The 14,450-nt window shown below is 42.8% G+C and overlaps 2 protein-coding genes across 3 annotated transcripts in view; both read left to right on the top strand.

Annotated features, from left to right (window-relative positions):
* Positions 1–11,300, top strand: part of LOC309481084 (NLR family CARD domain-containing protein 3-like) — a 190,732-nt gene extending 179,432 nt beyond the window's left edge. The window contains exons 8-10 of one of the 2 annotated variants that reach the window (XM_082145855.1): positions 4,613–4,684; positions 9,155–9,328; positions 10,811–11,300. In XM_082145855.1, coding sequence (XP_082001981.1) covers positions 4,613–4,684; positions 9,155–9,328; positions 10,811–10,823 — 259 coding nt within the window. In that variant the 3' untranslated portion in view covers positions 10,824–11,300. The remainder of the gene's footprint in view (positions 1–4,612; positions 4,685–9,154; positions 9,329–10,810) is intronic. The other variant, XM_082145856.1, reaches the window with a different exon arrangement.
* The window catches only part of LOC309481069 (uncharacterized protein), a 384,000-nt gene that overhangs the window by 278,366 nt on the left and 91,184 nt on the right, over positions 1–14,450 (top strand). Inside the window, 1 exon segment of the mRNA XM_082145806.1 lies at positions 5,093–5,266. Coding sequence (XP_082001932.1) covers positions 5,093–5,266 — 174 coding nt within the window.

The raw sequence follows: 14,450 nt of genomic DNA, 5'->3' as shown, positions 1-14,450 counted from the left end.
TGCGCTTCGCTGAGGCAAGAGCCAGGAGTAATGCCGTCTTTAAAGAGAGCTCCTTGACCGCAATCGAAGCTAGGGGCTCGAACGGTGGTAGAGATAGGGCTCTCAAAACTAGAGCTAGGTCCCACGGCGGCACAGAGGGCGGCTGTGATGGACACAATCTCCTCGCTCCCCTGAGAAACCTGGTCACCATAGCGTGCTTACCAATCGATTGCCCGTCGACCGGGGAACGAAAAGCAGCAATAGCAGCTACATACACCTTCAGTGTTGATGGCAAACTGCCGCTATCCATTCTGTGCTGCAGAAAGCGCAAAACATCCGACACTGAACTAGTCACCGGGTCAATTTCGATGTCCTGGCACCACTTAGTAAAAACTCCCCATTTCAGAGCGTAGAGGCGTCTGGTTGAAGGCGCGCGCGCCTCCGCGAGTGTGCTCAGCACTCGAGAATGCAGAGTGTTTCGCTCCACTAAAGTCCCCGCAGCGGCCACACATGAAGGTTCCACAGCTCGGGGCTGGGGTGCCATATCGTGCCATTCGCCTGAGACAGCAGGTCCTTCCTGAGGGGGATTCGCCATGGGGGAGCCACCATTAACTCTCTCAGGTCCGCAAACCAGGGCTGATTCGGCCAGTTCGGGGCCACGAGGATCACTGACGCTCTCTCCTCTCTGATTTTGCACAACACCATAGGCAGAATCTTCACTGGAGGAAACGCGTAAAGCCTGGCTTCCGGCCAGCGCGATGTCAGAGCATCTCCCAACAGTGGGGAGTGAGATAGCGAGAAGAACGTCCGACAGTGCGTGTTCTCGCTTGTGGCAAACAGATCCACGTCCGCCCTCCCGAATCGATCCCAAATCATTTGGGCTGACCCAGGGTGAAGCCTCCACTCTCCTTGAGGAATCCCGTTCCTCGACAGCATATCTGCTCCACGGTTCAGGAGACCGGGGATGTGCGCCGCTCTTATGGAGAGGAGGTGACGGTCCGCCCACAACAGGAGACTCTCTGCCTGTTTGAACAGAGCTCTGGAGCGCACGCCGCCCTGACGATTTATGTACGAGACCACGGACGTGTTGTCGGTTCGAATCAGTACATGTTGCTGCTCCAATTTTGACCGAAATGCTTCCAGGGCTAAGGACACCGCCTCCAACTCCAAACGGTTTATGTGCCACTCTCTCTGTGACTCCGACCACAGGCCTGAGGCAGGCACGCCTAAGCACACTGCTCCCCAGCCCGAGGTTGATGCATCCGTCGAGACCACGGTGCGTTGTGTCACTATACCCAAAGGAACTCCTGGGCTGAATATGTCCGGGTTGCTCCACGGTCTCAGAGTGTTGACACAACTGTGAGTGACCGTAATGCGCTTGTGGCCTGAAGACCACGCCCTCGGCGGAACTCGGGTTCTCAGCCAGAACTGCAGCGGCCGCATATGCAGCAGACCCAGGTGGCACACTGAAGAAGCCGCCGCCATCAGTCCCAGGAGCCTCTGAAATTCTCTCAATGAAACAGACCTGCCCGGTCTGAAACGGCGCAGGGTCGAAGAGATTGTCTCTATGCGCTCTTGAGAGAGGTGGGCTCGCATCGCCACCGAGTCCAAACATACTCCCAGATAAGTTATAGTCTGACTCGGAATAAACACGCTTTTCTGCATATTCACACGCAGTCCCAGCGTATCCAGGTGGCGAAGCAGCGTTTCCACGTGACTGATTAGCACATCTCTTGAGTGGGCTAATATCAGCCAATCGTCCAGATAATTCAGGATACGCATCCCGCTCGATCTGAGGGGGGAGAGCGCTGTGTCCACACACTTTGAAAATGTTCGGGGAGCCAGGGCTAGTCCGAACGGTAGCACCGAATACTGATAAGCCGTCCCTTCGAAAGCAAACCTCAGGAAGCGCCTGTGGCGCGTCGCTATTTGAATATGAAAGTAGGCGTCCTTTAAGTCCACTGAAGCGAACCAGTCCCCGGGACGAATTTGTGCCAGGATCTGTTTCAGTGTTGTCATTCTGAACGCGCGCTTGTGAAGTGCTCGGTTGATGGGTCTCAGGTCCAGTATCGGACGGAGTCCTCCATCCTTTTTTGGCACCACGAAATAACGGCTGTAGAACCCGCTCTCTTGCTCGCTCGGAGGGACCCGCTCTATCGCTCCTTTCTCGAGCAGACTGAGAACTTCCTGTCTCAGAACGGGAACGTTTTGGGGCGAGGTCAGTGACGGGACCACGCCGTTGAAGCGGGGTGGCCTGCGTCTGAACTGGAGAGAATATCCGTGCCGAATTATTCCCAGTACCCACGGTGAAACGCCCGGAATAGCCTCCCACGCGTCCGTGAAGTGACACAGCGGACGCGTTAGCTTTATTGCCGCCGTAGCTAGTGACGATGTGTTTTGACTGGAGCCCCGCCCCCGCGAGTCTAAAAACACTGGCGGGAGGGCGGCTCGCGATGGGCTTGGTGTAATGTTGACACTCTCGTGCCCTCGAGAGGCCATTATAGTTATGGACTGTGACTCTGCGCTGCTCTGGGGCAGGGCGAGTGACACAGTGTTTGGTGTAAGAGGAAGAAAAAGCTCTTTTTGTGCAGGGGTACATGTTTTTATTGTGGAACTCACACAAACAGAAACAACATTTGCACACACAATGCACTTGTCGCCCGGGGTAACATGGGGGACATGGTGCTTTAGAACACGGCGTTTGGGGGAGGGCCCCCCCGCACGCTCTCTCTTCCTCTTGACCGCTCTGTCAGGTGGATGGCTTGGTAGCCGAGGATGGCGCGCTGGTTCTCTCACGGCGCGGGCTCCTCCTCTGACTCTGACCCTGGCGTTTTTTCCCAGGTCCCGTCCACTGCTTGTTCCGGCCGCGGGCGAAACGGGCGTCCGGTTCGGGGCGGGGCACCACGGCGGGCTGTCTAGCCTGTCCTTGAGCCTGGCGAGGAGCCGAAGACGAGCGGGATCTCGCCGATGGCTGGAGTGAGCGACGGGGCATCACGTGGCTCATCGCCTTCGCGCGTTTTTGCGTCTCAGAAAAACGCTCCGTGACTGACTCCACGGCGTCACCAAAGAGGCCGGAGGGAGTGATTGGAGCGTTCAGGAGCGTCTTGCGGTCAGTGTCCTTCAGGTCAGCTAGGGTTAGCCATAGGTGCCTGTTGAGGACGACCATGAAACCCATGGAGCGGCCGATGGCTTGAGCAGATCGCTTGGTAGCCATCAGCGCGAGGTCCGTTGCCGCGCGCAGATCCCTGATGACGTCAGTGTCCACTGTGCCGTCGTCTAGGGATTGAAGTAGCTTCGCCTGGAACACCTGTAGTATCGCCATGGCGTGTAGAGCTGAAGCTGCTTCCCCCGCAGATGCGTAGGCCTTATCCGCCTGGTGGGCGGTGAACCTGCACGGCTTGGATGGCAGGCTGCGGTCCGACCCCAGTGCAGATGAAGACGGGCACAGGTGCGCGGCAACGGTCTCCTCGACGGGGGGCATGCGCACATATCCGTGGGCTTCCGCCCCGTCCACGTGCGCGAACATGGCCTGCGTGTTCGAGTGGGTGCGCGCCGATTGGGGTGCAGCCCACGCCCTCACCACGTGCTCGTGAACGTCTGGGAAGAACGGGGTACTTCTCCTCGATGCAGTCTGACGACGGCTCGACTGGAGAAACCAAGTGTCCAACTTGCTCTTGGCTGGCTCGTCCGGAGCGCTCCACTTGAGGTCCAGCTCAGAGACGGCCTTGCCGAGGACCCTGACGAGCTCATCCTGGAGGTCTGCAGGGCCCTCTTGGTCGGGGCGTTCGGATTGAGACGCCCAATCCTTTTCCGACGCCGAGAGTGACATGGAGTCGTCTTCCCCACCAGCCCCAAAGGAGACGAAGCTCGCGACGGCGTGGGGGGGGCGAAAGCTCGCGTCCGCGAAGCTGACGGCATCGAAGACCTCGTCGTCGGATGGGGGAGGGCCCACCAGCGGCTCGCTGGCGGCAGTGGGCCTTATCCCCGCTGCTGATCGAGCCACTTCCCTTCTGGCTCTGAGGGCGCGCACTGGCAGCTCGGCGCAGTGGGCGCACGTGTCGTCCGTTAGTGCCGCTTCAGCGTGGGCGAGGCCCAGGCAAGCGACACAGAACAGGTGAGTGTCGGGCGGGTCTAAGGGGCCCGCACATAACTGGCATGTAGTAGCCATCGGATGCGTCGGAGAAAAATGACTATTAGTCCTCTAATGCAACTTCACGATGACGAATGATTTCTTAGCGTGAAAAGAGAGATTCTGACGTTATTGCCACGAACCCATGCATTTATACTGCCCGCAGCCTGTCAGTATTTGCATGCTTCGCGTCAATTGGCCAGCTGTCCCCAGCTGGCGTTAGCCCATAAGATTTCAGCAAAATGGAGAAGGGAGGAGTTCCCATATACGTCACAGTTGACGTAATGTCGAAGTTACCGCCTTGAAAGGGAACACTAATCAGTGACGGCTGAATACGAGGCTTCTACAGTTATAGATATAAAACCACTTTCATTAAAACAATTATTTGAGGGTATTTAGGAAGGTATAATGTATTATTTACTTATGATATGAATTATTATTATTATTATTATTATTAGCATTAATAATTAACTTTAACTTTAAATAATTTTTATTTTCAATTAGTGGCACACAGAACACAGCAGATGAAGTTCTCCAGAAGCTGATGCCTGTGGTTACAGCAACTAGATGCGCTTGGTAAGTAACACTGAGAACAAGCATCACTGTTAAAACATTATAACAGTTCTTACTTAAACATTATAAATTAATGGTTTAACAAAAAATATGAGTCACACTTCAGCTCTTACCTATCTGACCTGATTTGTGATCTACTGAGAAATTTATATTCAAATATATGCATTTGTAATAATAAACATTTATATTTAATGTATGTAATGTATTCAATGTATTCCATTTGATCAGTTTCATATAATCTTTCTCCCTCACATAGAGACATAATCTCTTACAATAGCAGTTAAATTTACTGATATATTGAATTCATTGTTTAAAAAAAGAGATATTGCACAAATTATAAACACAATCAAGAAAAGCTAAGATTTATGTTTTGATCTGAGAGAGTGAAGAGTGTGTCATTGTTCTCTACAGGTTGATGAGCTGTGGTGTGACAGATGAAGGTTTTGCTGCTCTGGCTTCAGCTCTGAGATCAAACCCCTCACACCTGAGAGAACTGAGTCTGTCTGGGAATAAACTAGGAGACTCAGGAGTGAAGCTGTTCTCTGCTGTACTGGCGAATCCTCACTGTAAACTGGAGAAACTGTGGTAAGATCATACGTTACTCTCACATGAAACTGTCACTAGGGGCGTTTCCATTACAGATTTGCGCAAAACTTTTGCGATTTTTTTTCTTCTTCTAAATGTCGACAAAAAGCTGTTGCGAAATGACGGCGTTTCCATTAACCGATGTTATGCGACTAAAACTTCATTTTTTCCTCTCGCGATCAGTAAAATCATTCCAAAAATCATGTTAACGGACGTTGGTAGGATTATTTTATATTCATAAAGTAAAATCAAAATGGAATCAAATGCAGGGAAATAACTACTATTTCATTAATTACAAGCAAAGCTATTAAAACAACATGATCAAATTCAGCAAATTATTTTTACGTCTGTTCATATGATGTAAGAGAATTCATATTTGTAAAGCGTTTGCTCTATTTATCAAAACGACTCCATCTACACCTGGTCACATAAATGTGTTTTTGCAAAGCAGATTTAAATCCGATCTTCAATTCCCGCGCTATATGCAGATTTAATGGAGGGCACGTCACCGACAGCAACAGATATGAGCTGCATTTTATTGATCATCAGCTAAAATTTCTAAATCAAAGACCGCAATAAGAGAGAGCAGCAACAGCCCTGGAAGATCATTTCATTTCTTTACTTTTAATGATGAAGATTGTGTGTTAAGCGTCTGCGACTTACTTTCACTTTGATTTGCGATAGTTTGAACGTTGTCTTGATGAACAGATGCTCAGCTGCTCGTCTGCGGTGATGCGTGTTGCAGTAGCGGCGTCATATCTGGCTATAACATGACATATAGCCTATCACACGCTCTCACACGCTTATTTTTTTAGCATTTTTGGGAGGAGTAAAATTTCCATATGTGGTTTCAACAACCAGAAGCATTTACACTCGTTCAGTTTCGTCTGAAATGCGGCCCAGACCTCCTCCTGAAGTGGTTTGAGCGATCGGATTCAAATCCGTCTCGAATGCGTTTCGGAGGGCATTTACACCTGGTCTTTTCACAGAAAACGCATGAAGTGGCCAGGTGTAAACAGCCCCTAAATCATCCACGATCAAAAATCGTGATATCGCATAAGCACAAGTATAAAACGACTGTTATCATGTCTGAAAACAAACACAAGTAACGGAGTTTACAAAACTGTATCGCACGCGTGCTTCAGTGGGACATTTATTCATCGCACAGACCAATCTTTGTGTAGATATATGTCGCACTGTACAGCCCTGTACAGGACCCTTTTAATGAGTGTTTGGTGTAGGTCTACTAGGCATAGAGATATCTGAACATCTTTGCCAAGTGCAAACCAGTACAGAAGTAGCCTAATCAATAATTAAAGTGCAAGCTGAGAAACTGAAGTGGATATGGAGAATGTTTATAATGATAATGATGATTCTTTATGTGCCATTGCCTGCATTTTAAACGGATGTCTGCCAATAGGCCTAAAACATTACATATATGGTTATTGTGACAGAGACTGGGACTCCAGGTTAATAAGATTCTGACTGAGTAGCAAGATATGAGTTCAATTGTGATTCTGTGAGAATTCACAGATCCAGTTTTTCTTTTTTAATCTTCCCCTTAACATTTAAAGGAATCTACGTGTGTGTGTGTGTGTGTGTGTGTGTGTGTGTGTGTGTGTGTGTGTGTGTGTGTGTGTGTGTGTGTGCTCAAATATGGCTTCTGGAGAGCAAATGAAGGATAAAATATGAATTACTAAACAGACATTAATTAAGCAGTTCCCCATACTTTTAGAGTTACAACTAAAACCACTAGATGGCAGCAGCGTATAAGAGATGAACTGACAGCTAGTAAATCTTTGAACATGGAGTGCTAATGATAATAAATGTAATATGTCAGGCTCACAAAATTGAAGTGCTATAAAAGTTGTAGAAATGACAAATTCAATGTGCATTGTATTAAACAAATCTTTATTGATATGCAAATAGACAATAGACATCCAGCAAAAGAAAAATGCATTTTGTTTCTTTATATGCAGCCCAATGTTATCCAATGAGTTGTTTGCATTATTTAGGTATTTTATTTTAATTGTATTACATTTTTGGTAACACTTTACAATAAGGTCTCATTTGTTAATGCATTAACTAACATGAACTAACAGAGAGCAATAGCCTTTATTAATGTTAATGAAATATTAGTGTTCATGTTAGTTCACAGTGCATGTTAACAGATACAACTTTGGATCTTAAAAATGTCTTATAAAATGTTGAGCTTAACATTAACTAAGATTAATAAATGCTGTAGAATATTGTTCATTAATTGTTGGTTCATGTTAACTAATGCTAACAAAATGAAACCTTAGCCCATTATAAAGTGTTACCATTTTTTAATAAAGAAAGTTGGCCATAGGAGTGTAAAATTAATTTTAAAAGTCAAGGAATCTTTCCTGTAGCTCAAACAGTAGAGTGTTGGCGCTTGCAACGCTAAGGTCATGAGTTTGATTCCCAGGGAAAGCAAGAACTGATAGGAATGTAAATGTGTATCTTGAAATGCAATGTAAGTCGCTTTGGATAAAAGCGTAAAAAAGTCTTTTGTTTATGTACACAGGCTATCAAAGAATATCAAAATTTGAATTTAGATTTATCGGCCAATATATCAGTTATCGGCTTTCAAATGAAAAGAATTATCGGTATCGGCCAAAATGTCCATATCGGTGCATCCCTAATTTTCAATGATGTCGCCGTCCATACTACTATGTGCTAACGTTACCGCCATCAAGACACAGTGATTTGGTGCGAATGAATGCCGTGAATCTGTCGGGTCGTCTTGTGGAAAGTACCGATATTCCTGTTAAAAATGTAAGGAGTAAAAGTAAAAAGTCGGCACAAAAATAAATAGTAAAGTAAAAATATCTGAAAAATCTACTTGAGTAACGAAGTATTTGTGCTTCCCATCTCTGACACTTTGACATGGTGATCTACATTTACCACCCTTTACTTTAAACACACTCAATCTCAGCACAGTCAGGATTAACACAGTCCATTCATTTAAATTTTAGGGGGAAACTGGAAACTGTAGAGATTTTTCTCCAGGTTTAAAGTCTACATCATGTCAATGTCACAGATTATGACCTGGAGAAACACTATAGTACATCGATGACACGTCAGTGTGTGTATTATTAATGAGACTGCGTGTTCTTATCCTATGGGAAGACATTTCTCTTCTTCATGACAGCACACGGTGTTTCTCTATGACAGACGCTTCAAACTGTAAAATCAGGCAGTAGTTTAGAGAGGCGTTCATGGGTCGCAAGTGTGTGTGTCCATGGAGCAAGAGTTGAGTGTGTTGCAGGCTTCCCCCGTGATGCTGTCAAGCCGAGACTCGCTGCGGGCGCTTGTGTGTGTGTGTGTGTGTGTGTGTGTGTGTGTGTGTGTGTAACACGTGTCTTTCTGAGAGCTACGAGAATTTCTGTCTTCTCTGTCACTATCATCTTTATTGTCAGTATGAGATCAATGCAAATTATATTACAATTATACTCGTCCCTCTCTCTCTCCCCTCTGTCTTGCTCTGCCACACACACTATAATGAATACGATTATTTTACAAAGTAAATACCAAAATCATCCAGGAAATTATGCAGTTTTTCTGGACCCTTAGAATCATCCCAATCCTCCCCTGCTAACACACACACGCGCACACACGCACACACGCACACACACACACACACACACACATTGGGTTTACATGTTTTATGGGGACTTTCCATAGAAATAATGATTTTTATACTCTACAAACTCTATAATCAATCCCCTAATCCTAACTGATGAATTTTCACAATGTGAACTAATGAGTATTTGTATATATTTCATATTGACAGGATTATGTTATTTTTTAAGTGTCATGTTTATCTCTGGATATAGGCTTAATGTGTGTCATTGTTCTCTACAGGTTGCAAAAGTGTGGTGTGACAGATGAAGGTTGTGCTGCTCTGGCTTCAGCTCTGAGATCAAACCCCTCACACCTGAGAGATCTGTATCTGTCATATAATAATCTAGGAGACTCAGGAGTGAAGCTGTTAGAGGATCTGAGGGATGATCCACATTATAAACTGGAGACACTACTGTAAGAATAGTTTAACGATTTTCATCATCATATTTTTATTTAAAGTTCAAATGTCTGATTTACTCACTAGAAATATAAGTAAATTGTACCAGGTTCAGTAACACCGTGTGTGTGTGTGTGTGTGTGTGTGTGTGTGTGTGTGTGTGTGTGTGTGTGTGTGTGTGTGTGTGTGTGTGTTTTGTCTGAGATCATCAGATAATGAGTCTTAAATTCAGCTTCAGTTTCTGTAGGTCTCTGAACTTTAAACTGTGTTTAATATGAGTGTAATTCTGCTCATACTGTTGTGACTTATTGTGAAAATAATATTAATGTTATTTCCAGCTTTTCCCCTTTAACTGTCTCTATAGGCATCTTTACACAGCGAGTTAAGGCTGCTCTAAAGCGGCTCTGTGTCTGCTCAAAGTTCTGTGGAAAGACACAATGCCGCATGAATGCAGACTTAAAATATGCCGGGTCTGACCCGCCTCAGCCCCTAGTGTCAAAGATGACTCTGATATTGTTTTGTTCAGTGTAAATGAACGCGATCTTGTGTCGCTCTAAACTACGCCATTGTCATGACAACCAAACGCGCGGCGCGAGAATCAAGAAGCGGAAGACTAAACATATCGGCCTAGCTCTTATATTACACACACACACACACACACACACACACACACACACACAGACACACAGACACACACACACACACACACACACACACACACACACACACACACACACACACACACACACACACACAGACACACACACACACACACACACACACACACACACACGACAGCAGAATTGTTCTTTCTGGCTCTTTGAAAAACATGAATGAATCCTGCGGTGATCGACCCGGTGTAATAATTCATAATATATTTGTAGCATTTGTTCCATCTGGAATAGTTTTATTTAGAAATATAAAATAGCTCTCAGTACCACAGAATTATGACAAACATCAGAGCGTGAGATCGCTATATCACACAGAGGAAATCTGAAATTCTGTGTTTTTATTTATCTTGAGTTTTATTTCTTTAATATTTAATTACTTTTAAATTCATTTTATAACACTTTGTTGAAACAAAGCGATTTTAATAACTAATTCCTGTGTAAATGCATTTATGTTCTCGGCGTCAGAGAAGCAATAAACATTCTGTGTAAATGCACATTTTGTGATTTTATGCCGCTTCAGATTTGGTTTGTGTGTAAAGACGCCTTATGTGTGTGATAATCTGAGATCTGGGTTGTTATTAACTGATATTAAATGTGTAGTGAGTGTAATGGTCATTTCTGCTGGTTCTGGATCAGCTGTCCGGTGTGTGAAAGTGACCTTTCATGTGCTTTTGAGTTTGTAAAGTGACTTTGAGCATCAGAGAGAAGCGATATGATCATGCTTGAGAATGAATTAATATAGATTATCTAGTTAGTTTTCTTATGAAAAGATGTGACAGATGTAATATCTCATACTGCATATGTGACTGTGTGTGTGTTTTATTTTAGGACTTATAGATGACAGTGTGATCTTGTGCTGATCATCTGATGGTGAATAAGGATCCACTACAGAGACTCAGTCAACAGAATCAACAGAGACTGAAGATACAGTGACTTCACTGTTAGAAATGAAGACTTCATTTAGATTTCAGCGATCCTCTGACAGACCTGATGAGGCGGCAGTGAAACACCTTTTATTTCACAGCAAATTACAGTTTCTCATTCATAGATTAATCATTTTATGTGTATAAACGCACAGTAACTCAAAAAGCTCTGAGTTTTGTCACAGAGTAAATAAAGAGCCTGAATATCTCTGTGTTTGTGTTGTACCAGCAGAGGGAGACAAAGACTGATGAAATATTCATTTTTCATAATTATGAGAAGAAGAAGAAACAGTTCAAGCTCACTTTTGGAAAACAATGGAAGCTCAAGTTTATACATAATGTTTTTAATAATGGTTGCATTACATGTGTATTAATGTATTAAAGGGGTCATATGATGTGTTTTCATGTTTTCTTTTTCTTTAGTGTTCCTCTACTTTTTATATTCTTCTTCTTCTTCTTCTTCTTCTTCTAATGGAGTTTTATGGCGGTTGGCAAACCAACTTTCGGTGCATTACCGCCACCAACTGGACTGGAGTGTGAAGCACTAATAATCATTTGGAAATTAACAACTTAAACAAAATAATGGAAGAGATTATAAAAATTAAAAAAAGACTATATATATATTTAAATGTTATATTATTTTAAACCCATTACTTTAAATTCTCCAGTATACTCCTATTGCTTTAATATATTTCAGAATAACACTATATATCTTGTTCGGCATGCGTTTTCAATAGGCTTTCCATATTAAATGATACATCCCCCAATTTTCTTACTTCGCTCATAAGTTCTAACCGTTCTTTTACATATTTTATACATTTTATTAACATGTTCAATTGTTTCTGCCTGATTACAATAATTACATTTACCTGTTTTATGTTTTCCTATTTTGAACACTGAATGATTTAGTCTAGTGTGCCCTATTCGAATGCCAGAAATAATTGTATCTTCTTTTCTATTCCTAAAAACACTTCTTCCATCTCCTACTTGTTTCTGTATACTATACATTTGTCTACCCTTGTTATCACTATTCCATTCTTCTTGCCATTTGTTGTTTATGAATTCTTTCATTTGACTGTTTTGCTCAGAGTCACTTGAATATTTATCTCGTAGTGTTTTACAGCTTGCGTCGCTAGTTTATCAAGCACTTCATTGGCCTCCAGTCCCACATGAGCAGGAGCCCACAAGAACACTATTAAACTGACGTAACCCAGAGTATCTGTCCTGCTCCCCTCACAGATCATGCTTTTATCCATCTTATTTGATCTGATTCTGGTACTGGTTGTCACACAAACCCTGGATATTGGAAACTAAATTGTTCCCTCTTATTGTTTAGGTATTAAGAGCATCATTGAAGAATTTAAAGCAAAAGCTGGTGTTTCAATATCTTCTAATTGGGAAATGTTTAAATACCAGTGTAGAAAATTCTCTATTCGATTTAGTAAACAGTTAGCGAAGGCAAAATCTTTAAAGTATACCTTTATATTAAATGAAATGAATCAAATTTTAGGCAAACAACAGACAAGTGAAGATGATAAAGTAAAACTGCACAATCTTAAAGAAGAATTAAATAACTTTTATGCAGAAAAGGCTAAGGGTGCCTTTATTAGATCAAGAGTGGCTCGAATTCGGAGAAAAAAATTCAGCATATTTTTTTAATTTAGAAAATAAAAGAGGGAAATAATTTCTCTAAATATTGAGGGCACTTTGGTCACAGATGAAGCTAGAGTTTCTCATTTTTATTCTCAGCTTTATTCTTCTTCATTTAAACCTCGTTTTGCTGATAGTTTCTTTGAGAGGGTTCAAGCATTCACACCTATTATAAGTGATGGAAATCGGTCGTCTTGTGAGATGGATTTGACAATGGAAGAGTTGGATATGATTATCCAGAAAGCCCCCCTCAGTAAAAGCCCTGGTCCAGATGGACTGCCTTTTGGCAAGACATAGAAAAGCTTGTTTTGGAAGTTTTTAAAGACTGTATAAAGAAAGGAGAATGAACTGAGTCCATGAAGCAGGGCTTGATCACTTTAATCCCAAAGCCTAACAAAGATTCTTCATATTTAGATAATTGGCGTCCAATTACTTTACTTAATTCGGATTATAAATTGTTAGCTTCCCTTTATGCAAATAGATTGAAACCATGCTTAGAAGAAATTGTCTCAGTTTCCCAATCTGGCTTTATGAAAGGTAGGCATATAGCAAATAATATTCGGCTTGTTTTAGATATTTTAGATTATAATGAATTGATCAACGATGGTGCAATCATTTAATTTTTAGACTTTTATAAGGCCTTTGACACGGTCGAGCATGAGTTTATGTTTGAATCTTTGCGCAAATTTGGTTTTGGCTCTTCCTTTATTAGAATAGTTCAGACTTTGTACAAAAATATTGTGACCGAGCGTTCAAACAGGGTTCGCCTAACACTTAGAAATAAGAAAATAATAAACGATAGCAGTTTGAACTCTTCACTCTTCTCCACTTTATTATCCAACACCTCAGATCACCAACTCCAAAAACCCGCGACACTCTAGTACCAGGTGCGCATGCGGCATTACACATGCCTATCTACGGCAAGCCCCGAAGGGAAAAATACATTGTATACACACATATACAACGAGCGCCAGTACATCCAGAGTTAGTGCATCATAACAGAATTCAACAAAGTCTGTTAAAATATTACCAGCAGTGTATCTTTGGTGAATGGTGTTTCTCCCCGGTTTACGATTAGCAGGGGCATCAGACAAGGGTGTCCTTGTTTTTATTAGTCACAGAGTTTCTTAATATTTGTATTACTCGCTGTGTAGATGTTCTGGGTATTGTTGTAGCTGAACACACTTTTCTAATTAGTCAACTGGCGGACCACACCTGTCTGTTTTTAAAAGATGAGAAACAGGTTCCTGTTATTTTGGAAGCTTTAAAAACATTTTCTAATGCTTCTGGTCTCACTGTTAATCGAAATAAAAGTGAAATTATACCTATTCACAGTCTTGAGGTCAAAAGTTCTGTTAGATATTTAGGTATTTTAATAAGTAAATCACCCAAAGATAGAATTTTAGATCATTTTTCACAACGGACAAAAAAAATGAAAGAATGTCTTTAATTGCTGGCTACAAAGAAACGTAACTATATGGTCGTGTCTTGATAGCTAAAGCTGAAGGCATTTCTAGGATTGTTTACCCAGCTTTGTCCTTATATGTCAACCCGTAAACTTGCTCATCTATCGACTCTATACTATTTCAATTCTTGTGGAAAAATAAAACTGAGTATGTTAAAAGGAAGACTCTGATAAGAAATACTTTGGAGGGAGGTGTGAATGCTGTGGACTTCAGTACTCTCAGTCAGGTTTTCAAGATCGGCTGGATTAAACGCTGCCTGAATGCTGATTCTCATTTGTTATGGTTTCACAAAGTTATCTTTGAAAAATGTGGAGGGTTAAATTTTTTTATTGTCTTGTGATTTTAAATGCAACAAACTTCCGTTCAAGCTAATTTTCATAAGCAAGCCTTGGAGGCCTGTAAGCTTGCCTTTTGCCACAATTTCCCCCC

The sequence above is a fragment of the Leuciscus leuciscus genome (assembly GCF_965113295.1).
Source record: "Leuciscus leuciscus genome assembly, chromosome: 18".
NCBI classification, from domain to species: Eukaryota; Metazoa; Chordata; class Actinopteri; order Cypriniformes; family Leuciscidae; genus Leuciscus; species Leuciscus leuciscus.
Note: the sequence above shows the minus strand (reverse complement) of the source record. Positions and strands in the feature narration are given on the sequence as shown.